The sequence below is a fragment of the Chiroxiphia lanceolata genome, chromosome 1 (assembly GCF_009829145.1).
Source record: "Chiroxiphia lanceolata isolate bChiLan1 chromosome 1, bChiLan1.pri, whole genome shotgun sequence".
Classification (NCBI taxonomy): Eukaryota; Metazoa; Chordata; class Aves; order Passeriformes; family Pipridae; genus Chiroxiphia; species Chiroxiphia lanceolata.
In genome coordinates, this window is record NC_045637.1 from 50,710,149 (window position 1) to 50,737,026 (window position 26,878).

Genomic DNA, 26,878 nt, shown 5'->3' on the forward strand with positions numbered 1-26,878 from the left:
ATAAGTTCTGCAGATATTCAGAATCATGTAAAGAGCAAAACTCTAACATTGCTACACTGCTCATAAATGTGCTTGTGTCATTCTTAATGCTTTTGGTGTGGCTTCCAGAATAAGGAGTTTTACCCTCATCAGGATCTGACCCTCATTTTCCAGAAAAAAATTAACACGTGCAATTAATTTGTAAATTGTTTTTTATTTCTGTGGCTAGAAACTCTACATATCATGATCACTTATACTATTAATACTAGTGATTAATTTTCCACTGTGATTTACATTAAGTATAAATTCAAGTAATGGTTCTGGTTTCTGAGGGATTCAAATTCTCAGGAGAATGTTCTCTGATTATCTGACATTAATGCTGAGTACTCAGCAGGCAATCAGTTATCATTTCATATATGGAAACTCAAAATTCATATATTCACCCTCTCTAAGGCTTGTTACTAAGTGAAATTCATTTATTTAGACTAGATTTTGTACGAGAGATGAAAAAACCACAAAATTAGAAGATATTTATGTCTCCCTTGATGCCCCCTCTAGCCTGACAGAGAAAAGCATTGATAAAAAAGTTTATGAGCCATGACATACGAGTAAAAAGGGTGACGGGGTGAAGAATTTTCTAGGCTAGCAGCCATGAAGAAACACCTCAGGAAAGCTGAACACTGAAATTAAAACTGATTCTGTTCTAGAAAATCAAAAAAGAAATTTTGTCATCTTTGTTGAGTTGGTGAAGCAAATGGAAAGTTAATGTAGAGGATAAATACGAAAAGGCAGCTGGAAGAGAAACTGCTGATGCCAAGAAACTCTTGCAGAATGCTTCCATCCAGGGTGTCCTACTAGACAAGCTTTGTTTATACAAAATTTATGTATATATTTTATATCATATGTATATGAGATACATATATAAGCATGTGACTTTGCTCTGTGTTTTCTCATTACAGAGGGAGTTTGTCAGTCCATCTACTCCAAGGGAGGTGAATAACGCAATTCACAAAAGAACATTACAGTTTGTGACGCAATCTGCATCTGCAGATTGTGTTTTCTATACTGTATTTCTGTTTGTATTTCTCTTCTTTCTTCTCTTCTTAGTTTATCTTAATCTACAGTTTAACAATTATCTTGATGAAGTTCTAGTTCTGGCCCTGGTTTGAAAGTCTCAGACAGAAATGAAAGTTAACTAGAAGTCCAGAAGAGATGGCAAAACAAGTGTAAAAGATTGCCACAGCATAATTTTGATTTTGTCCAATTTTACCTTTTCCACAAAGTACATGATACCCTCATGGCCCCTCTGTCCAGGAGGTTTCCAGCTAAGCACAACATAGTTCTTAGTGGCTTCAATAACTTGGAGGTCTGTAGGGGGACCTGGAACAACACCCTCTGAAGAACAGAATAAGAAATTAATATTTAATTCCTTTATATTTGTATCAGAATTGGTGCTATAATCAAAATATAGGAATATTAATATACCTTGCCACCTGATATTTTTTAAAAACATAGAGTTAGAAATCTTCTAAATGTCAATTTCAAATGTCCTTCTTTTAGTTCCAAACATGGTTTTTGTTGGGTCCTGAATAATGAAACCTCATCTCAACAATCAAGTCGTGAATAATTCAAGGTTGAGTGACTCTCAGAACAACGAACTTTGGGTGCTTGCCAAAGTCCACAGAACTCACTCAGAGTTCTCCTAATTAGTCAGCCAGTTTCACATTAGACTTTTGTAGGCAAAAGGGCTGTGTTTACCTGCAGGTTCTTCCTCAGTCACAATAATCTGTCCAGTCCAAGGAGCAGAAGGGTGACCTGAAACAAATGCCAGAGGTATCATGGAAATGGGAGACTTCAGGAACTTTTGAAACAATGAGAAAACTGACTCTTTTGTGGTTCGAAACTGACATTCGCAAGATCCCTGTGAGCTCTGGTTTTAGTTAATGCTGTGGCTGTTGCTCATGTAGCAAGCTTGTTACCCACGGTAGTTGCAAGCTTATCAGCTTGAATATTGAGAGCAGCTCAGCAATTAACATAGCTAGAAAATTTAATCTACTGATTCCTTCCTGAAATGTCACTGAAGTCTCCTAGGTGACAAGCAGAGCTATTTGGCTCACTTCATCGTTTTCAGAGAATAATTTCAACTTCATTTTCTCTCCTCTATTCCTTTGGTTTAACAGCTCACTTATTAAAAGAACAGCCAAATTCCTGCAGGCTGGTTTTTGTCTCTTTTTAACCACTTCCTTCATATTACCAGCTTTAAATCACAGGTCACAGTCACAAACAGAAATGTCTCAACCTGACTCAACCATATCCATTGATATAATTGGGTGGCTCTCTCAGCGCCTCTACATTATCATATTTATTGCAGTAATGCATTCAGCTATCAGCGAGGTCAATGCACTTTCAGAGATAATTTTGCAAACACTGTTCTCCACCTCCAATTGCTCATCTACTGATCTGTTTTGGAGATGTGGGCAGAGAGGGAGCCGATGGGGAGAAAAGGTCGTGAAGGATGAGGAGATATAATGGAAATAGGTCAACAAAACCAGACTTTATCTCCTGAAAAAGCTTCTATGCTGCCTATTGAGAAGAAGAGGCCTTCCCCCGACTTAGGGTTTCACAAATATGACTGAGTGCAATGTTTCCTGGCAGTGCCAAACCTCCTTCCTCTGGCCTTTTGTTTTTATCTTGAATGGGAATCTAGATTATCTGGCTGCATCGCATACAGTAACTCATACAAGCTGGGACCATGGGATCCCTGTAGCTTTGCATGCAATACCCCTTCACATTCAACCATTTCAGTTATATATGTTCAGAAATACGTAGAAATAGATTATGAATGGAAGTAGAACTTGATTTTAGGCATATGATTGTGGCATATGGGTAGAGAGGTGGATTCGGAAGCAAAATACCTGAGACATTGTGAGGCCACAGAAGAAATATCCTTGACTTGCAAAATGCTAACTTTAAAGCAGAAAGTCTGGGATCTGTGTGGTCATCCTGGTATTGTGCTGATGTTATTGCAAGACTTTGGTTGTCACATGAGCACAGAATCAGCCACCCTTGTCTATGTCTCAGAGAGACTATTCACAGGATCTGTTCAGCTATTTTGTTGGCTGAAAAAAAGTGAGTCTCTCTAGCTCTCCTGTGCCTTTTCCCCCCTCTTCCTGCAAGTTTGGAGCATGGTACTGCAGCCAGCCAAAGCCATTTCAGCACATAGAGTACCGAGTGCAAAGAGCAAACAAGATGATTTCTTCTTGGCAAAGCTGTCTCCAAAGAATATTTTGGTTTAGCATTGCTCCCTCTAGTGGGATTTTGAAGGTGTCTGAGTTGATAGTCATAATTTTTTTAAATTTTTTCTTTTTTCTTTTTTTTTAATGAGTTGTAACTTCTTAAGCCTCTCAAGCAAACTGCAAAAAGCACATCTTACTTCTAAGCCTGGCTCTGTCTGCAGGATCCAGAGCAGCCACAGGCTCTGACACCCGGGACGGTAGGCTGACGCCAGCTTTGTTCACTGCTCGGACTCGGAAATGTAGGAACGGCCTTCAATCAGACCAGTGACGGGAAAAACGAGCAAACTTCACGGGATTCTCATTGCACTGGGTCCAGTGGGCGGTGCCAACCCTCACACCTGAAAAATACAAACAGCAAGAGCAGCGATGAGAGGGAAAAACACAAACTTGGGGCACCCACACGCCTTTGCATCTTCGCCATCTGTTTGTGTTGATTGTCTGGTCCACACAAGTTTCCACAGCAGCTTTATGTACTGGTGACATCAAAGCAGCTGCACCAAGGCATCAGGGCTGACTTTAGTCTGGGCATGCACTAAATCCCTCTCAGCTGCACCCCTTCTTCCTGAACTGAAGCGGGAAAGGATCAGAACTCACTTCACTGCTTAAACCCTCCAAAGTATGCTTAGGGAATGCCAGCTTTAGCATACTTAAGGGACAAGAAACACCTGTCTCTCTTGCAGTTGCCAAAAGGTGACTAGTTCATCTTTCCTGCACAGTGCTGCACTGTACATTACTGCAAAATGCTGAGCTTCTCAGGGTGCAGAGACCTCCATTGTGAGTTCTGAGACCAGCACAGCACAGAGAATGGCTGTGAACAGGGTTAAAGTTGGGCACTTAGCCAAACCCTGCTTCAGAAACCGCTGAGGCTGCCAAGGGAGCCTGTGGTGTGCTGGCTGCAGTCACTGCAATGACAAGACCCAGCATGGTGGTGCTGGTCACACAGCTGTGAAGCTTCACACATGTCAGTAAGCTGGTTTCTGGCAGAAGGAAGAGGTAACCAGCAGCCACTTCAGCTCAGAGAGCCAGGAGGAGCCTGTGGTAATGGCTTCCCAGTATCTAGCAATGTGGTCAGCAGGAACATGGCCCTGTAGCTTAGGAAAGACTTTTTATTGCTGATGAGACATCTACCAAAGCAAATGTTACAGTTTCTACCCAGATTTCTTGGTACATGCAAGCATCTCTGTTGAGAGAACTGTTACCGTCCTGCTCAGGCAGTTTTTTGGTTCTGGTTTCTGTTTGGGTGAGGGATGCCCAAACTTTGCCTTTAGCCTTAGCACAGATCAATCCTGTTGGCTTGGACCACCCACTCACTCTACAAGGCAGTTAGTGGCTACCCTGGATGAATATTTGGGTACCTAAATGTCTTTTGTGGGATCAAAACACTGGAGAGCAGCAACACAGCTTTGAATTTAGGGGCAAATGCAGAATAAAGGAGGTGAACACAAGAGAAAAAACAAAATGCCATTTGTGTTGCAATTACTCTCAGTGCTAACATCTTTAACAGCCTAGTTTTAAAATGAGATATTGTTCAGTCTAGTCCTGTCTTTTGTTCAGGATTTTCAGTGAATGTTAAAGAGCTCTAGCTTCTGCCTAATGCAGCACAGTTACAGCAGCAACTGACACTCAAAAGTTAGCAAAAAGTTATATTTGAATGTTAGATTTATTTCAAAAAGCAATGTCCTCTTTTTAGAGATAGATAATGTAATATACATAATGTAACTATGTACAATAGCATAATACATGCATCTGAAACTCCATATTGCTAATGATGTATTCTGTTACTGAAATTCAAACAAATATTACCAGCACTGAAGATTATTTTAAGTCTCAAAATGCTGACTGAATTTCTTAGATCCCATGTTTCTACACTCCTACCACTGTGTAATATGTGGAGGTTTGGAGATTTCATATTTTTTAAAATTATTTTGAATTCTTATTGTTGCAGAGACAAACAAGTAAGCATGATTTGCATGAAGCTTGTGAATCTAAGAGCTTAGATAACAACAGCATATAAGAAAGAAATTCAAGTCTGTTTGAGATACTATTTTGTTTTCTGGCACATAGCAACTACTAGGAAAGAGACAGGAGAGCTGTGTTACAAAAGGAAACACATTTGCCTGATGAAAGAGCAGATACCATAAGCTCTCAAACACTGCAAAATCCCGAGGCCTCTCAAGCTTAGAGGAAGCAGCAAGGCCTGAGCTATGTAGCATCTCACAGTTAAATGAAGCAAGATGTGATTATTTTAGTGAAAGTTAGATCAGGCCTAGCCAATCTAAAATATAAAAAGTAATTTCTTCTGGCCAGCAAAAAGAATGAAAATAACAAATGACTATTTTATCTCATGTTTTTCAGCGTGCATTTAGTTTTTCAACTTAGAATGAGCAGCGATATGAATTCTCCAGTCCAGCGTGCTCACTGACCTGTCAATGAAATATCCAAGGATGGGGTTTCCTCCATCGACAGCAGGTTGCTTCCAGGAGACAATGACATAATCTTTGTTGGCATCTAAGCACTGCACATCCAGTGGTGCACCAGGGGCTCCAGGGATTTCAGCATCAGCATCTATGAGGATGGAGGAATATGTTTCCAAATGTGAACCATGGTTCTTTCACAATTATTAATCTTAAGGACTAATGTGTTCCTACTGAGCCAAAAAAAAAAAAAAAAAGAAAAAAAGAAGTTCCACTACTGGCTTCAAAAAGTATTTGCTTTTATATGTCAGTGTTTCTCTAGGTTTTGGGTTCTCTTTGCCACATTTACAAATGCTTAATATGTTACAGCACACTGTAAATGTAATTCACCTAGGCATTTTAAATAAAATTAGTACCATGCATTCTGGTTAGGGAACTGCCAGAGACACAGCTGAACTAAAAACTTGGCAGACTGCCCCTTACAGCCGGGCAATGGATGAATCAGAAGTATTCACCCATTGGATATAACAACATAGAATTAAATATTTTATCTCTACTCATAGTCCTTCATTGTTTGATTTTGGTCAGCTGTGAACTGCAAGGTATCAAAACCTTTGAAGTTTAATTATATTACATATTATCACTGTGGAATATACCTTCATAAGGATGAGCATATTTTTTCTTTCAAGTGTTTATCACAAATCTGGGACTGCTCGTGTCAAAGGGCCTTGACTTCAACATCAGCTTCTGGACATATCTTATCTAAAACTTTAAAGAACAGAGCACAGTGCTGGGCACTGGGGAATTTTACTGTTTACACAGTCTGATTTGTGAAATGGTGTAATTTTCATGTAGAGAAAAAGAACCTTTGCAGGAAGATTGTGTGAAAGACTTTCAAATGAGAGAGGTTGTTTCTCTGCAGAATAACATCAATTTGTACAATTACATGTTGCTATTTTCAAGATCTGTTGTGAGCTACTTCAAAAGAAGACCTGACTAAATGTATATACCTGAATAAACAATATTTTGCTAATAAATATTTTTCATACATTCCCTCTAAACCCGAGACTTTTTAAAAAGTTTTAATATTACAAGGCATTACAGGACTTAGTATTACAATATAAAGTAATCACTATTTTTCGTGCTTTTGGCTTTCAGGCAAAAAAGTGCCTTATAAGAGTATTTAACATGCTTCCTTAAGTAAAACAATAGTTTTCCTAAAAAAAATCCACAAAAACAAAACATGCTTTACAGTGTGCCTTCTCTTATATACAGAGATGCATCACACAGAGCTTTTGAAACTCCACTGAGTTTGCCAAGTCCAGGTTCTAATTACAGGCAACTCAATGCATTTTTAAAAGTGATCATGTACAGAGTAAACAATCCAGTTAACAACACAAAATACTAAGAATGTTAAGAGTAATAACAACATGTCTTCAGTGATCTCTTTACAAAAGATTTTAATTGCCCATATTTACCACTTGACCGAACATGAGACAACACAGTTTCTTTCCAAGACAGACTGGGAAATAGCTGGGACAACCAGCATTGCTGATCAGCCTCTGGGGGGGCTAGGATTTCATCCCTGATGTCTTGCTGACAAATGATGACCTGTAGCCATGGCAGAGAAATCACACATGCTCTCAAAGCCCGTCTGAAGACCTAAATTTTTGAGCCTGATCACTGCTTTGCTCCCTTCCATCAAAGCATGGGGATTTCTAAGTGTGACACAAAAAGACAATGGCTCAAGGTAAAATACCACAGCTAGCCATTTTAGAGCAAATTTGTCTACAATTTAGTAGAAGCAGTGAGGAATATATTAGCCAACCAAGGCTGTGGGGACCACTTAAATAGGAATGTAGAATGTGATTAATCTAATTAGAATTTGGCAAACATGTCCATTGGCTAGTAAAACACTCTGGTGAAAGGGGCAGTGGGTTCACACTCAGGTCACACCTGCATTGCTAGAAGATGTAACAGGATTGAGAGTGATCATTTATTTATATGGCAGCAGAATGTAAAACAAATAAAGACAGACAAGTCATATTTCTTGTCACAGATACTCATTTCAATAGCCTCTTCAGGTGCTGAAAATGTCTGCTTCAGTCATATTTTCTGAGCTGTTATCTCACACAGCTCTGATGGACTTAACAACACAGAGCCATTCTGGGCATGGTCTCAGAGACAAGAATTTCCAGAGCCTTTCGAATTAGCACTACACACTTCAGCTGCTCTTAGCAGCTGGGATAGATATAGAATCAGCACACAACCTGATAGCAATGGCTCCTTTTAAAGAAATAATTCTCAATAGAAATCCGATGAAGTTTTTCATGATACAAGCAAACAACACTCAGAAAAATGACATTTTTGTTCTACACATTGCTGTACTACTTTAGAGAATCACAGATTGGCAGACAGCTCCAGAGACTCCCTAGTTTGTCCCCTGGCTCAAAGCAGAGTCAGCTAGAGCTGGTTGCTCAGAGCCATGTCAAATCAGGGTTTGGGTGACTCCAAGGATTGAGACTCCACAGCCAGTCTAGGTAATGTGTTCCAGTGTTCAACCACCCTCACAGTAAAAAAAAAAGTGTGGGGCTTTTTATGTTTAAATGAGCTTCCCTTATTTGAACTTATGTCCATTTCCTCTTGTCCTGGCACTGAGCATCACTGAAAAGAGCCTGTCTCTGTCTTTTTTACTCCCCTCCGTCAGGTACATAATGTGGATAAGCTCCTCCTAAGATCTCTCTTCTCCATGCTGAACAGTCCCAGCTCTCTCAGCCTTTCCTCATGTCAGAGATGCTCCAAGCTCTAAATCACCTTCATAGCCCTTCACTGGACTCACTCCAGTGAGTCCATGCCTCTTTCATATTGAGGGTCCGAGAACTGAATCCAGCATTTCAGATGAGTCTCATCAGTGCTGAGCAGAGGGGAAGGATCACCTCCCCAGCCTGCTACCAATGCTCTTCCTACTGCAGCCCAGGATGCCACTGCCTTTCTTCGTGACAAAGGCACATGTTCACCTTGTTGTCCACCAGGTTCTTTTCTGAAAAGCAGCTTTTGAGCCAGTCAGACACCAGCCTACACTGCTGCACAAGATTAAGCTTTGCCAGGTGCAGACCTTTGTGTTTCCATTCCACTGTACGGATTTTCCCTGCACTGTGCATTAGAGACAATCCCTCAAATGGCACATAAATCTTGATAAAATAGTGCAGTTTAGCTAGAAGTGAGATTGTTACAAAAATGCATTTTTTATTTTTGTGTGGCTTTTTTCCTCCTTATGACTTATGTTCAATACTCTTCACTAGCTGCAAGTGAGAAGTAGTAGTGAAGTTACATCAATACCATAAATTTCTTTCTCAGAATGCCAACGAGTTGAGAATTCTGGCATGTGACACCAAAGCATGAGATATGTTGAATTTTTTACAGAGATAACAACTGGGAACAATATTGCTAGAATCTATTAATAGAAAATAATTATTCTCTTTTTAATGAGGAGGGGGAAAAAAAACCCACTCAAATATCTGCGACTGATTTTGCCAGCATGTTTTTCTCAGTTCTATAGTGAGTTTTGTTCACATTATCCTACCTCGAACAAAGACATAACCACTGTACTCTTCATAGTACTCTCCCATTGCCACTCGTAGGGTGTAAAGACCTTCATCTTCCTTGTTTGCATGAGTCAGTGTTAATGAAGCTCGCTCCCCCGCTCCACTGCATCTGGACCATTGGATGGTGTAATCAAGAACACCTAGGAATTAAAGAATTTCATTATGAGAATGAGCTGAATCTATGGAGGAGTAAATTCTGAATACGGAGAATATATTTGAATAGATTGGAAATACACAAGAGACCATTCTTATTGGATGACTTTCTGACTTTGAACAAAACCACAGCTAATTCTGCTCTCATGAAAATTTTGTCTTCAATTTCAAAGTGTAACTCAGAGAGCAACAGGATTTTTAATCAGCTGTTGCACAACATACATGTGCAACTACTTAAGAAATGTCTCAGCATACATATAAATAGTAAAAGCTATATGGATTTTGTAGATGGGCCATATAGCTGATCGAAATGCTTCTAATTTAGAATTTTTTAAGAAGAAAAAAATTCGTAGAAGGCGTTTCCACCAGTGCCTTACCAGTTTTCTGTGGTTCACATCAAAATGCTAAATTTTGAAACAATTTTAGTGAAAAGAGAAATATTACTGTTGGAAAAATTGAGAAAGTGATGATCAAATCATAACGTTCACATATGATGAAATAAGTAAAGATTTACATGAAAGAAATTTATAGTTCTAATGTCAAACATTCTCACCATTTCTGTACCATTCAATGTCTGGTTTGAAGCGCTTGATATCAGGATTGATGACAACTGTGCAGCCCAGACTCATTGTCTCTCCTTCTCTCCCAAAGGCTACATCAAACTTGTCGACAAAGCTGATTTCAAACCTGGAAGCATAGCATAAAGGGGTAATGGCAACTGTATAAAGGGAAAAAAAAATAATCTGGCTGTTTACTTGTCTTTCCTTTTGTGACAAGAGTAGGAAGAAAAAGTACTCAGTGATTATGAATACAGTCTCAGCTAAAGTTTAAATTATAAATAGGAACAATATATATATTGTCATCATCTCAGGGGTAATTGCAGTGTTAAATAATCCAAGCCCTTTCTATCACAAAGAATCAACTATTCCTTTATTCATACAACTCTAGTTCTTACAGATAGTTAATTTATCAGAATTCCTGCAGAATTCATTTCAGAATTTCAAAATTTCAGATCTATGTGTTTTATCATCAGGTTTGTTTTACAATTTTAAAAGTCTTCTATTTATGATTAATTTTTTGTTCAAGTCAAGTTGATCTTTAGCCTATGTGGTTCTTCTCTTTCCCTTTTTAACTCCTTGCTCTGTCTCAAAGCAGTCGTGTCTACTCAGCCTTTATTTTATAAGCTAAATAACCCTTTGGGGGGCTATTAATATAAAATGAACTCTCCAATCCCAAGGCATTCAGGTAGTCTGTTTCTGTATTTGCTCCTGAATCCATCTTTTCTGATGCTGTAAGTCCCAGGTTGTGCAGTTTTTCAAACAGAGTATCCTATGTGCCTTACACTTGTGCTATACATACATGGTACAGGGCCTTACATGTTCTTTTGAAAACAACTCAGCTGATAAAACCTAAGGCCACATTTGCCTTTTTACACAACTGATGGAAGCTGTGATCAGTCTTCCTGTGACCAATGGATATATACAAATCGCCATCTTTCTTTCCCATAACCAAGTGATAGATCCTAAATTACATTGGAAATGTATAACATTATGTTTTGTAATGTGGCACATAATCTTGTCTCTATTATTTCAGAGCTTTGGCATGTAAATGCCAGCTAGTATGCCTTTGTAGCATCTCTCTGATTCTATTTGTGCTGCAGCAATAAAAGAAAAGTCCAGAAGTGTCATCTGTCGAGCCTTTCCTGGGGTCCCTAGTGCTCTTCATCCACATGGCATACGTGGGTAGATTGTCTTGTCATCATAGAAGCATCTATGCAATACTGTAAATAACATCAAAATGCCAGGTTCTCAGGTAAAATAAACTACAATTTTTACGTTCTCATATCCAAAATAGTCAAAACGGGTTCTGGATATTTGATCTTTTCTGTGTATTTTCCCAACTAATGGAATCACATAGGCAGCAGACAAAATAACTAAATCATCTTCTTGCTTAGGCACATGCACCCCCTAGCTTTTTTCCCAGGCCATGTTTTTACATTTTGCAAAAGATGAAGTGTCTCTCTCGTTGACAGATTTTATTTCACAGCGATGTACAAACATTAACAAGATGTTTCTTATAGAGCCAATATACCTAAAAGCAATGCCATTCCCCTACTGGTGAGGCATCTGAAATGTAGGGCTCAGAACCTTTATAAATCAGACCTGCTTCTTTTTAAAATAATGTTACTAAATATTCTGCTTAATCATGTGTCATGATGTCACAACTATAAATGGAAGTGTCAAACAAACATATTGTAACTTACATGGAGATATGGAAAGATTTCCAGCATGCAAAAGACTTGCATCAATTTCTCCTTTGTACCCTACATGGAAAAAGACAAATCCAGTCACTATCACCAAGAGGTAAAGGCTCTCTGAGCCTCAAAACCAAAACTGGTAATATGCATCTTAACAAAAAGAACTTGAAGGAAATATTTTGCAACCTACTCTTTACCACGAGGGAAGCATAAACTGAAACTTCTCCTTTAACGTTCATAGCAGAGGCCCTATACTGGGCAGTGTCGTCAAATTCACATCTGAAATTATAGAAATGATTAGGCAGAGCACACATTTACTCCTTCTTATAGCCTCTCCTATGTTTTAGATTAAGGCAACTCTCAGAAATCTGGGTACAATCTGTGAAGTAAAAGCTTGGGAGACAGACACGCTGGACACTGGATTGATTGCAACCACTAAGTTTTTTCCAGTGTTAAAACCCAGGGTTTGAAATAAATGACTCTTTTCAAATATCACTTATGTATTTGCAATTGAGAATACAGCACAAGCAGGGCAAACAATGTGATAATATTTATCTCTAATTTACTGTCTCCTAAGAGAGTAAAGAGAGTGTGCAAGCTGTAGAAATGGTAGATTTCGTAAAATATTTTCAAAAGGCCCCTAGCAGTATATAAATTGTCAAATCTAGATTGTTGCTGATAGGGTCTCATATTGTCAATGTTTTTAGTGAAAAGTAACTGCAAAAATTTCCCATTTGGAGGATGAGTACTGTTAAAGATCTTCCTTGTGTATAAGTGAGGACATCTCAGTTCTGTTCCTCATTTCAGTAAGAATTACGAACTTTGCCGTTTTTGAAAAACAGGTAACTCACATATTTTTACCCTTAGCTGAATTTTTTTTCATGTTTAACTGCACTCATCAAGCAGACAAGTGGGAAAAATAATCACAAATGTCCCACATGTTTCTGACTCAGCCATAAAGAGGATATCCAGGTAACTCAGGTAAATTACATATCCTCCATTGAGGTAAACCAGAACTTCTTCAACCTTTATGAGACAGCATTCACCTCAGCTGATATTTTTGATACCTCTGATACAACCTTACTTGGTATCTCTTACATGCCCAAGAGATATGTTCACATTTTGCAGGTTTCAATCTGTAGCAATGTTTCAGCATAAGGTGTTTGTTAAATTGTCTATTATTGCCTTACGTGGTAATCTCCAGTGAGTGCAGTCCATATCGGCTTTCAATGATATACTTGCCAGGGTGAGCCTGTACATCAATGGGCACATTGTTTTTGTACCTATGGAGAAGCAAAGAAAGAGTATGTCACAAAGAGAAGGGTATAATTATATACTTTAAAAATGAAGTGCTTGATATTTGAAATAGAACATCAGTTTCTGCATGGGAAGACTACTTCAGAAGCGTAGCCTCTGTTTTTGTTTTCCAATTAAAAGGAGAAAATAGTCTTGAGTGAGATGGAAATCAGTTTATATTACCATGAATTTCATGTTACTACTTGTAAAGGAAAGGAGAATTCATGAGCAACACCTCAGGGTTTTGTAAATTGCAAACAACGAAAATTCTGTAGCATTCTTACTTACTAGGTATCATACACATTTTGTTTGGTTTGCATATTTGATCTACTTTTAAAGCCTCCATATTCACAAAAATGTCAGCTAAAAAGTTAGCTTTTTTTTTTTTTTGCTTGCGTAGCTAATGTAACAGAAGTCCTGATGGGGTTAGGCTGGTATACAGTATGAGTGTTTTCTGGTACAGAAATATCTTCAGGATGGAAAAGTTTACTGTTCAAAATTCCCAGTAAGTAATTTGAAGGAATGAATTAATCAATCAGTACTGATCAGTAGTGAGCTGGTACTGCTAATTTCAAAATTTACATAAAAAGCTTGAGATTCTCTCTGAGAATTCAGTGGTTCATTGTAAGTTCTTCCTCACCAATTGTTGCAAAAAATGTTGCGCATTCTGGACAATACATGGGGTAATCAGGTAAATGTTTGAGTGAATCCCATCTTAAGCAAGTAAGTATTCCACTGCTAATATGGAATAAACTGGCATAGAAGTCTAATAAATTACACACTGAATTTTATTCAGTGCATTTGGGATTTATTTAAGGTCTATAAAGAAAAAATGTTTCCTAGGAGAGTGCCCTATTTTAGCTTTCCCTGTTCTCCATAAGGTACATATATGAAGAAAGTGGAACAATAAATGGTGATAGATAAAAGTATCTTCATCTCTTTGATGTAGCTTAAATAAATCTTTCTCCTCATAAGAGATAACCACATAAAGAGCTTTGCTTCTTTATTTCAGATTTTAAATTTTAAATCTCTCATGACTTTTAGTCAGGAAAGGGAACTGGTCTGATATCAGTGGCTTGTCCCACTTCACCAAACAAATCAGTAATTAGCAATTTTATTTTTCCAAGAATATTATTAATTTATCTCAAGGTGAAGCTATATCTGCAACAAATCTGAAAATTTTCTTTCAGCACTGTCAGTGTTATGAAAGAAAGAATATTTTCCTGGCAAGAAATATTTAGGCACAGTAATATATTGGGATTTTTTCAAGTGCCGAAGTCAGCAAGGAACATAAACCAGATCTTCTTCTCAGCAAAATGTCTATGAAAAGGGACTCAGTGCAGGGCAATACTCTCTATTCTATACATCAATCAGTTGCAGAGATGCCTGACCTCAGTACAGATCTCCTACTCTATTATCCTGGCTTAGACAAGGAATAATATATGGGTTCAGCAAGAGTAATCCATTCCCCAACACTCTTCACCTCATTTGCGAGGTAGTGCCCCCCCAAGACTGATCTGCCTGGGAACACCTGGGCGCCTTTACATTCCATCTAGTGTGTCAAATAGTTTAGAAAATAGAATAGTGCCACCAGTTCCTAATATTTTCCAGGGAATATGAAATCCTGGAAAACAGGACTTGACTCCAAAATCTCTTTAACTTTTCTCCAAAGGGCTGGGCAACGCTTGGATCCTATTGGCAGCGAAGTTGTTCAGTAGCACGGGGTGCTGTGCAGAAATTAGCTTTAACTGGTCATACCAGCAGCAAGAAGACTTTCCCTTCTTTTTCTTCATTATCAAGTTAGTAAAAAATAATTGTTTCAATTTTGGCTTATTTATATTCATCTATGGGAAGAATGGGGTTCATGTGTTGGAAGGACCTCTTGTTATTTCTGGAAACGTGAATTCCAGAATAGCCAGGTCATTAGCTAATGTTGTACTGCGACCTCCCACTGTCATTAGGCATTGATAGTTTATACTTTCTGTTGCTGGTTTCAAATGTCATGGGTTTTCCATATGCTTTTTTTTTTTCCAAGGGAGTCAGAACAGCTGCATCAGGCAGTAAGATTTTCTTTAGAGAAAGTTCGTGAAGCTTTATAGTTTTTCAGGCACAGCATGAAAAGGTCTTCTTTGCTTATACAAAGAATGACTATTTGGAATACTGGACTGACGTTTTGTTAGAAATGCTGTATGAAAGCTGACAGATCCAGGTCAGCACTGTTCTATATCTCAAAGCAAAGACACCTGCTGAAACGGATGTGAGCTCTTTTTTTCCTTTAGTAGCCTGTGGCAAACTGAAATCCCTTTGGATTTGTAAAACGTTGTATTAATTTCAACCATCCACATTTAGCACTCGGATGAAAGGCTGGTTCACAGTGAGAGCACAGGCAGACAGCTGAAGGCTTGGTTTAACTGTGTCAGGTTTTGGGAATAAGGTGAATCTCAACCAAAGTGAAAATGACCCAGCTCTCATGTTCTTGGGTAGGATTCAGATTACAGAGCTGGATTACAGCCATGAGCATAGCTGACCATTTCTTATGTCCAGCTGAGACCAGATCCCAAGGGTTTGTCTGGAATCCTCTTCAGGAGGAATGTCAACACAGGACACCCACATCCTTACATGACAGAAAGAATGTCTCCATGCAGAATCTGGTTATTGGTTGTCAGAGTCCATGGAGAGAGATCAAGTGACTTTGTGGACATCAGCTCTGGCCTATTAATGTACCTCTCAGTAGCATTTTTTGTCAAACCCTGAGATTAAACTTTTTAAGACTTAAATAAATGCAGAGTCCCTTAAGCAATTCAAGTAGCAAATCGTAAAATATGAGTATTATGTAACATCATGACATAGTAGATGTTTTCTGTTGTCTCCACAAATACAAGTTCCGTAGGACCTACTCCTATTAATGATGAATACAGGCTTAATCTTTGTTAATTTTAAAAACACATGCATACATTTTATACACAAATTCTAGAAGAATTTTTTTAACTAAAAAATGAACATCATATCTCATTTTATGTCTGAAAAAAAAGTTATTATTTATTATCCTAACAACTTGATGATATATATGTACCTTGAAAGAAATAAGAAAGATCAGCTCAGCAGATGGTGAGACAATAAAACTTCACAAGTCACTGTTAATCAAGCTAAATTCAATTCCAGTCAGGGTAAACTTTAACCCAAAAGTCAAATTAGACCTTCAGCTATGACTAAGGAAAGTATTTTTGGTTTATTACAGCAAAGATTTAGTACAAAGACCATTCAAGTGAATAGAAAATTTCCAATAGCTTTCAGAATATTTGGATGGTTCCAGTTCTATCTGAAGTCTTTGATTTCAAAAACGATGATGTGTCTGCTATGAACATATCATCATCATTGAGATTTCATATCATCATCATGAGATTCCAGTTTCATAGAGATTCAGTACTACAGCTGCTCAGTAGCCAAGGAACTTGCTCTTGACTGAAGCCTGCTTTAATGCTTCAGGGACATTAACATAATTTGTAGACTAAACAGAAGTATTTGGAAAACATTCTTAAAGATAGTATGATAAATTAAACTGCTATTTTTCCTTTATCATTGGACAGAAAGAATATCTTTGATATCTCTACCAAATAAAGGAAAAGATCTATGTAATCCTAGTGCTGTTATGCAAAGCACTATTTTGTCTTTTAATATTTTGCTCTCTTTTTGTACAAGGTAACTTGAAAGGCGTTTGACAGGCCTGTCATTAGTACCTGACTTTTTTTATTAAATTTATACTTTTCCAGAAAAATGATCAGATTCACTGAGATGACTTCAGATATTGGTTATCTGGTGACTTTCAGTGCCAGAGATACAAACTTACCATGTAACACGGGGTGCCGGCCAGCCAGCCACGGAACAACGAAATACAACATTTTCCTTTTCCCAGATAGTGTGGGAACGAGGCTCAATGATAAACTCGGGAGCATGTAAGAGTTTATCTTGATTCAACTTTTTATGGAATGCCTGAGTCTCTTCTAGCTGGAAAAGAAACATTTTATTATAAACTTGACTATAAAACTTGATTATAACAGCAGTTGGAAATGAAAATTATTAATACACACACACACAAAAAGAAAAAAACCCTATATTTTTTATTTAAAACTTCAGACAGACATACTTAATGTATTTATCTCACCTTGACACAGCAAACAAAGTTTTCGTTTTCCAGAAGTTCTCCTTCCACGATAGCTTGAAAGATTTGATTTTACTGGTTTTTTTTCCTTAAAACTATTCTAAGTAGAATAATTTTCCACCTTTAATTACCTATTTATTATTTTAAGTACAGTGTGAAATGTGAAATGGGCCTGAAACTTAAATCTCTTCCATACTTTTGCTCTAAAGCAAGATTGTGTATCCTAGATCATCTCTGACAGACCTACTCTCAAACCTTTCCTCATGATGGGATCTTTCCCAGGGTAACTAATATGCTATAAATCTTGCTTTCTGCAAACTAAATGATTTCTTTTCTGCCCTAACTTTCACCTATCTGGAGAATTAAAGTTCCTGTATTGAGATTATTAAAAGAAGACGGATTTCATAATCCTCTCAGTCTTTTATAAACTGGATGATATCTCTTTTCCTTAGAATTTTTTCTCGATTCTGGACAGGTTCTATTTGTCCTCAACATTCATCAGTCACTACTCATTATCGTAGGTCCAACAGACTCCAACACAATTAAATAACTGCCCTTTATGTGTTAGTGATAATACTCTAGAATGGCATTTATTTTTGTACAACTGATGTTCAATCGACAGACTGACATTAAATTTCTCTCAGGTCCTGAAGTACTTCTACCTAGCTAGGCATTCCTCATTTATTTGATCTTTTCCTTCTATTTGTAGTAATTTCCATTGGTTGTTATAAAATTTCACCTTCACTGTTTCTCAATTTTTGAGATGACTTTGAATTTTTATCTTGTCCTTCAAAGTGTTTACACCCTTTCCAACCTTATGTCATGAGGATATTTTATAACCATATCGCAAATTCTTCTGCTCAAAATAGTAATAAATTTGCTAACTAAAACATATTTGAACTTGATATGTTCTGCCAGTCTGGTCATTACGTATTTATAAGTATGCTTTGAATATTTTTTTTTAAGAAGCAGACAATAATGCGTACAATTAGAGATTCAGTTCCAGATGTTCCTCCATAATTTACACATAATTTACCACAATTCACCCTAATGCTGCCCTAATTTACACCCTATAATTAGAACTCTGAGGTGAACACCATGGACAAGCTTGTTCTCAGGTTGTAAAGTCCAGAAATTACCCATCCACCTACTTATGGGTAAGATACATATATTGGCAGCTTTATTCTCTGCCCAGCAGCTGCCTCATCATCTGGGTGAATGATGCTGTGCCATTTAACCAAGTGTGGGCATGACCAAAAAGCATATCCTGGTCCTCCACTCTGTCCTTTTCTCCCAGCACAACAGAAGTGTGCCTGGTGCCTATCTCAGGCACAGTGCCTCTTTCCTTATCCATCTGACACCTGGATAACAAGACTTGTAAGGAATTAAAAAGATTTCCATTGAAAATACTTGGGGGGTTTTTACTACTGTTATTGCAATTGCCCATGGAGTAAATCAGGCCCTGGTGTGCTAGGCACTTTACAAACACCAAACAAAAAAGACCCACACTGTTTACAAGCCTAGGTGTTCATTTCTACTCTTTTACCGTTTTTTTCATGGCCACACGTTCAGCAGACTCCCGGATCGCTACTTTCCTTGATTTTTTTTCATGATGCTCCTCTTCAGAAGTTGACTTGGCCACCTTGCTGACACTAACTCCTTCACCTGTGGCAAAAAGGTTCCTCTTGGCAACATATGCAGCACTTTCTTTAATTCTCTCTTCTTCAGTGTCTGTGATCCCACTGATATTCACTTCTCTGAAAGAATTTTTAAAAAACAGAATCCCATTAGAAAATGATGAGAATATATTTCCTTTATACTTTCTATCAAATTAGCCACCTACAGTGGCCAATGCTCTTTTGTAACATATTTCTGCTACTACAGTCTCATATGTATTCAAAGCAGAAACATGGAAAGGTTCTGCAAAAAGACTATTTCACTATCTAAAGACATAGCCATTTTCAGCACTCCCTATAACTATATCACACACATTTTCAGTTTAACCATTATCCTGCTGTGGTTTTGTATCTCCATCACCATAAAGAGTAGGGTAAGACACACCCACAGATCTTTAGTTATTGATTTATGGCTGCAGCATTCATAACAACTCTACCAAAGGGGCAGGAGACAACTGAAGCTGTATAACAATGTCCTCACTTGTCATTTATACAAAAACCCCACATAACTGTATTTAACAAAAAGTCCTCCTTGTTTGTAGAAAAGTCAATCTTGTAATGCTTTCGAGAAGGTGATTAAGGATTTTCTTGAAGCCTGCTTCTCAGACTTTTTACAGGGGTGAGACACAAAGAACAGTTACTCTCAACAGGTCCGGTCCTGTTTCCCCACTCATATGTGGATGTACCATTGCAGCCATATTGTTGTGATATCATCAGGACATTATAGCTGCTATAGTAGTGCATATACAATGAGAGTTCCTTGGCTTAAGAAGAAGCATTAATATCCTTCTGCTGAATTTAGTTGTTTTAAGGTGACATTAGATGACACACTGAAACCAGATTCTGTTTAACTTCTTATTAAGTGCCATCTCACAAACACTATATAGACAGCAGCCTCGGTTTCCAGAATGCACTCAAGCACAGCCTCTCTATTTTATCATAAAATGCTTACTACTATTACAAAGCAAAAATATTAGGAAGAATGATTTTTTTCTGTTTTCTTTTAGATTGCCAATATTATGCACTTGAGAGCACATCTCAATACTCAAGAAAATTTGGATTTAAGCTCACAATTAACTCTCCAGCCCCTTAGCTATGAAGTCAGTTTGGTGAGATGCAAAACAGCCAAGCAGTCGAATTTGCTGTAAACTTAATTACATTTAAAAACGGCTGAAAAAACTAAAAACATTACTTAACAGCACAGAGCTTTGACCTACGTCAATCTCAGCTTCCTGTGTTTCAGTCTGCATTAAGAAGATGATCCTTAAAGAATCAATGAAATGATAGATTCCCTTCAAGTAGGCACATCAGCTGCCCCTAAAACTATAATCTGAAGCTACAGGTATATATGGCCAAGATGTTTTAAAACAATTTTTAAAAATCAGTTTAATCAAAATGAATATAACTATCTACATTCAGTTTAAATGAATCCATGGCATTTTTCTTCAAAGGCAAACTGAAATTATTTCCTCCTTAATTACAGTAGTTAAGATCTCAGTAACTTCATGGTATGGACTGGTTCCTCAAGGTATTGAACATCTTCTGGGAGCTGATGAGTATCCTCAGACTAATATAGGACTCATCCTAGTCAACTGCAGTTGTGGTTCCCAGGTGTTTTTGATCAACAGTATTAAATATTTAGATTTTCTGATAATTTCTTCCTGTTATAATCTTCCCAGATCAAAGAGAAATGTGCTTCCTGAAATGATGAATGTACTAAGACAGCATATGGTAGTGTTTAAGAATTAATCCAGCAATCACGTCTCAGGGGTTTTAGTAGAAAACACTTTTCAAGCAGACGCAACAAGATCAAACTCCCATTTTGTGGCACACACAAAATATAATTTTAAGGGTATTTGCCATCTACAGTCCTTTGGTATAGACTTATTAGTGGTTGCAAATAGTTCCACAAGCCACACTCAATATCTTTAGCATCTATGGCATTAAATCAAGCTCTGAGTGTTTTATTGTCTAGAATGCTGCCTGGCTGTCCATAATTTTGTTTTGCAAGGATTAGCCCAAGTGTTTAAGAGGAACAGCTGTAAAAGTGAATAATCTGAGCAAAGGAGTTTTTTACAGCAGAACGTGAAGGTTCTGAAATAGAACTAAATAATGGAAATGGTGACACATCACTGAAGGTCACCCAGCAGCATGGGCAAGAGCTCCAATGAACCCACAGAGAGCTGACCTTTATAAATAACTATTCCTTTTTAACAGCTATCTGCCCATGGGAAACAACACATCAATTTCACAGGGGAATTTGGGAATGACATATAACATGCACATGGTTCAGTGGCCTTCAGCTGTTATCTCTCAAACAAGAATAAATATCTGACAGGAATGCAGCACACAACTTCCACAATCTTGGCACGTAGTCATGAGCATGATGACAACAGAAAAAAGCCTAAACCAGATACCATTTCATGCCATGTTGAGTTGGGCACCCTAAAAATCTCTTTTTAACATTTATAAAAAAAGTAATCAAACAAACTTTTTGGGTCATTTCAGTGGTAGAAAAGCACACACAGCTTTCTGAATTGCCATGTACAAAAAGTAAGATTGATATCAACAACAGGAAGAAGAAGAAGAATAGTAACAATTATATAAGAATCTGACAGTATCTTTTAATGTAGGATCCCAAACTACTGCACAGACACAAATAAAGTTACACACTATCACATTGAGTTAGATATTACCATATGCATTAAGAAAAAAAATTAAAATAAAATAAAAGTATTTCTTAAGATTTGTTAAGATGTTAACATGATGTGCTAAGATCACAGGGGCCTGTAAAAAAGCAAAGTACTAATTATAAATCGTGTTTTTCAACTATTGTCCAACACTGTAAATTTTACCTTTGTAGACTTAAGATACAGTAAAAAGTGAGGATATTTGTACTTGAGGGCATAGAGGATGAGGAATCTACTGCTACATAAGTATAAGCACCCTGTGGCATGCAAAAGTAGTGAGAGGCCTTGAGAATATGGAGAATATGTTATTGCAAGTTTTGTTTAGACTATCACATAACTATTTATGTATTTCTATCACAAAAGATACAGTGGAAACTCCAGAGCAATTTTTTTAAAAACCAACAGTGTGTTTCTTAATGTTGGTTGGATCAAAGAGCAGTGAATCCAACACAGGAATATACAAGGGGTGAGACAAAAATTACTCCAAGATAGTGGGAGGGAGTTAATAAAACCAAAACTGCTGGTCTCATCACAAAAGCATCATAAATGCTCAGAAGGCTTGTCCACTGACAAGCTGGAACTCAGTTTTACACAAAACCACAAGTTTGGATACAAAGCAAAAGTGCCATTGGGTGTTGACTAAGCAGTAGACAGAAAAGCACGGGTTCCTGGAAACAACTTGGAAGCGTCCCATGAAAAATTCTGCTGTGCAGAGGAAAGACAAGTTGTAGGGAGGTTTCTGTTCAACCGCAAATAGGCAAAAAATTTTTCTCCTGGCCTCTAAGCAGGAACCAGTTTTCCACATCACACCCCAGATGAATTAATCTGAAAAAGTGATTATGCTGAAAGTGTTGGACATACCTACTAAAATCACTACGACATACCCAAAAAAGGGCAGGGGATCCTCCTTGCTCATGTTGGTTCTGGCTTCCACATAAAGTTCACATTCAGCTTTACTGAGAACACTGCTGCAGTAAGATGTATTACATCAATAGTAACCATACAAGAAATACCACCAATACGTGAGATCAGTATGAATAATTACAATGGATTTGAGAGGGTGTTTGGTTTCATTCCAGCTTTTCCCTTTGCCAGGACAAGACATTAGCACATTGTTTTGTTGTTTCTATGTTTAATGCTTGGTTAGAGACATTTGATTACAGAGCAAGTCTTCAAAACAAAAGAATAAGCTAAATAATGTGGACAACATGCTTGTCAAGTTCCCAATAAGCAGGGTTATAATTATGTTTTCATTTCATAGAAAGTGGCCCTGACAATGTGTTGAAAACACAGTCCTGACACACAGGTTCATTTGTCCTGGCTCTGGATAACCAATGTCTGATTTTCTGCCAGTCAGTTGATTTTGTCTTTTTATCACTCACGTGAAGTGCAAACTATCACCATGAGATCCATGAGTGTAAAAATAGATTAAAGGATTAGTTATTTTATAATTTGTTAATAAAATGACAGAAATAATATACAAAACAAAATGAAAATTAACATACCGTCCTGTGAATATGGGCACTGAATAGTCCATGGCTTCGTTCTCTTTGTCCTCAGATATCAAATTCTGTTTTGCTCTCTTTGCTTTGGGACTCATCTTATAGGATTGATCTTCAATCATTAAATTGGAGTTTTTCAGTCTGAAATAAAAATTATATTGTTAAATTGAGGAAAAAAAACTGTTAAGAAGAACTCCAAAACACAATTAAAGTACTAAAATATGTTGCTGTCTTGCTTTATAAGCGAGAGTTTATAAATTTTTATAGCCATAGCTTCAGAGTTATTAGACACATAACCAAATGTACTTTTAACAAACTCATCATTACAAACATACCACTGATGCCCCTTGATATTAAATCTAATAGAGAAAATAAACAATATACCTGATAGAAATGTACATTTAATAGCTCTTGGTTTGGGGCTTGGAGAGCTCATATATCCAGTTTTGATAGATCCTGAAGTAACTGAGATTACTGAGTAATTCTGAAGAATGCATTTGAACTCATAACCTCCACATTTCCAAAATTTACACTCCTGAAATTGTCTGGTTCTGAAACAAAATGGTGGTGTGCAAATATATCCAAAGTAATTATGCATTTAAGTTTCTCTGCAGAAATTGTACGACAGAGTCACCAGTGTTGCCATTTCTACTGCTCTCCCAAACCACTCCAATACAGTAGAAGTGAAGAGCTGAGTGAAGTAGCACCATTTAACATAGCACAGAGAAATGGAGAATGAGTGGAAAGGAAGAAGAGGAAATCAGAGGGAAGGCTGCCCCCCTCGCCAGCCTGGGAGGGATTCTGAGGACTGCGAAGCATATTTGAGGCAATCATTTTAGGTTCATTTTTGACATGGTTGCAACTTGTGTTAGCAAAGCTCCAAACTCTTCCATTCTCCTTTCCCAAAGCAACACATATCTAACTCCCAGATCTATGGAATATGCTGATTAGTTGTCAGCCTTTTATAAATCTCCAAAGTTTATTCATCTCTGTTGCAACATCACCACATTGATGGTCTAGACATTTTTCTGCACAGCATAAGCTCACCACTTACATGTTCAGATACAGGAGCAGAATTAAGGCACAGAGTTTCTCAGAAAGGCTCGTTATCCCAGCCACGTACCACTATCAGGGATTGTCTTCCTCCCTTACCCTGGATATCTTACACAGTAGGTTGTACACATATAATCAAAACTCGTGCTAGCACTGGATCCCTGAGAATGTTGCACATGCATAATGTAGCATTACAGATATTATATCCTTGGGCTAATGTTTTCCTTAGGCTGTATCCCTGCAAAAGTACCAAGATTCAGAGTACCAAGATTGTATCTCCAACACAATAAGAGTGCTTAATTTCCCAAATATGTAGTAATGATCTATTCATTGAGATTGTGTGTAAGATCACACTGGTCCAATTTCATTCTCCCGTCTTTACTTCCTTTGTTTCTTTGTGCCCATCCTTTTGCTCAGACTGAGTTCTCTCCCTACACTGTCCCTGCTAAATCAGTCTCCCATTCTCTAGTTCTCTTGATGTCTTTCCTAATGTAATTTTTTATCCTTCTCCATCTAGTTCCTTGCCTCAACGTCACATCCCCTCCCACATCTGCTTTCCAGTCCTCATCTTTTTGCCCTGCCACTTCCAGCACTGTCAGCAAGAGTTTCCTTTCCTTTAGTTCCCATCTCACCAGACCCAGCTGTATTCAGCTTGCCTGGCATTGCAATGAGGCAGCTTCTCTCCTCTGTGCTCCCCACTGTCAAAAAAAGCTTGATACAGGGGGTAAAACCAACCACACACTGATTCTCCTTCCTTCCTCCCCTTCCTGTATCCTGGTTTCCATGTAAAGAAAAGCACAGTCAGTGAGGGCCTGGGGTACACGCTACAGGACTGGGGCCAAGGCTTTCCAACGTTAGGCACCAATGAGTCAGTCAAGGCACAGATCACGTCTACAGTAGAGAGATGTTGTGGGGTCTGACACCAGGCACTGGTGGAAGGGTGTCCAAGAGAGGCAGATACAGCTCTAGGGACAGAAATCCATGCAGAAAACACTTGGGCACAGTCCAGAGAGAGTACTATAAAAAGGATGTTGTGAAGCAGGATGTGCAATGGCCTAGCTCCTGGATTGTACAATGATGTGGTACAATCACTAGGGCAAACCACAAATGTATTGGGAGAACTCATCATCAAATAAGTGATGTGAAACATCAAAGGCAAACTACTTCCATTACTTTTCATAATTGAACTATAGTCTGTAATGAGCTGCAGTTCTTTACTTAGCAGATGACTTTTATTCCTGTCTTATTTTAAAATGGGACAAACCTGGAATTTTGACACTGACTGCCATCAGATTTCCTCAGGGCTTTAGGCTGGACCTTTTGGAAGGCTACTTGATTCCTGGTTGTTTCTAGATCAAGAAAGGGAATGGTACTATTTGAATTTAAGTTAAAATATCAAGAAGTTTCTATTTTCATAAAAGTAGTTGAAAAATGTGGTAAAACTTTCAGTTCAGGTATTTACAGTGCTGTTAAATCCAGACTACCACTTTGTTCCTAAAGGAGAGTTTGGCCTTGCTGACAGTTTAGTTTTCATATACAGTCCAGATTATGCACTCGTGTAGGGAATTAATGGGGGGGCATGCATAGAAATTCCCATCACTCTCTGCTGGCATTATGTTGACGCAATTCCTATATGATAGTGGGGATTTCCTATCTTTCACTTACAACGCTCTAAAATTATTTGAAAAGGAAAGAATAAATTCCTATGGGCTGTCTTTGTTTGACAGTTGTATTTTTTACCTAAACACTGCAAGTGTTTGAAGTTGAATATCTCACCTTCATCTTTTCTGCCTTCCATATCTCACTTTACAAAAATATCCCCTGAATCCTTCAGATGAATGCCAGAGATCTTTATCATAATGAAGCCTGAGAAATAGAAACGGAACTGGGACTTTTACTGAGATATGATGACTAGGATAAAAACAGCATACATGCACGGCTGATTGCCACTCAGTTCTGAGTTTGCTAAACAATGTCTCTTGATTAAGGAACTTTTGCTGCAGCCACCTGATTATTTTCTAGGTTATTACTCCTGGATCCTTCATGCTGTGGCATCCCTTGGTCGGTTCTTGTGTGTATGTTCACATCACCATTGGCCAATCAGAGCTCAAATCAGTCCAGCAGTTTAATTACCTAGGTAGCCTCATCTCCTCGGATGGTAAGATTGACGGGGAGATAGACAACAGGTTGGCAAAGGCATATAGTGCTTTTGGAAAACTCCACAAAAGAGTATGGCGTAATAAACACTTGAAGAAAAGCACCAAGATCAGTGTTTACAGAGCCATAGTGCTGTCTACTCTCTTATATGGTTCCAAATCATGGGTCATCTACCGCCACCACCTGCGTCTCTTAGAACGCTTCCATCAACGCTGTCTCCATACAATCCTAAACATCCACTGGTCAGATTTTGTGACCAATACATCTGTTCTAGAGCAAGCAGCAGTCACAAGTATAGAGGCCATGTTGATGAGAACACAGCTGCGTTGGGCAGGGCACGTCTCCAGGATGAAGGACCACCGCCTCCCTAAGATCCTGCTCTATGGTGAACTTGCCACTGGCTGCCGCATGAGAGGAGCCCCGAAGAAAAGATTCAAGGACTCCCTGAAACAACATCTCAGCCTTGGCCATATCGATCACCATAACTGGTCTACTCTGGCCTCCAATAGGGAGGCCTGGAGACACACCATCTATAACGCAGCTGTCTCCTTCGAGAACACACGCAGGATCACTCTTGAGGAGAAAAGGCAACACAGAAAGAACCGTGTCTTGCAGAATATACCATCTAAGGAGTCTTTCTG

The 26,878-nt window shown here is 38.1% G+C and overlaps 1 protein-coding gene across 1 annotated transcript in view; it reads right to left on the minus strand.

The window, feature by feature from the left end:
* The window catches only part of MYOM1 (myomesin 1), a 72,559-nt gene that overhangs the window by 35,212 nt on the left and 10,469 nt on the right, over positions 1-26,878 (minus strand). Inside the window, 15 exon segments of the mRNA XM_032696437.1 lie at positions 1,250-1,374; positions 1,738-1,794; positions 3,413-3,514; positions 3,517-3,550; positions 3,552-3,606; positions 5,016-5,021; positions 5,699-5,840; positions 9,273-9,434; positions 10,001-10,165; positions 11,711-11,770; positions 11,895-11,983; positions 12,895-12,987; positions 16,848-17,005; positions 18,706-18,916; positions 23,031-23,168. Of these exon segments, the coding sequence (XP_032552328.1) occupies positions 1,250-1,374; positions 1,738-1,794; positions 3,413-3,514; positions 3,517-3,550; positions 3,552-3,606; positions 5,016-5,021; positions 5,699-5,840; positions 9,273-9,434; positions 10,001-10,165; positions 11,711-11,770; positions 11,895-11,983; positions 12,895-12,987; positions 16,848-17,005; positions 18,706-18,916; positions 23,031-23,168 (1,597 nt within the window).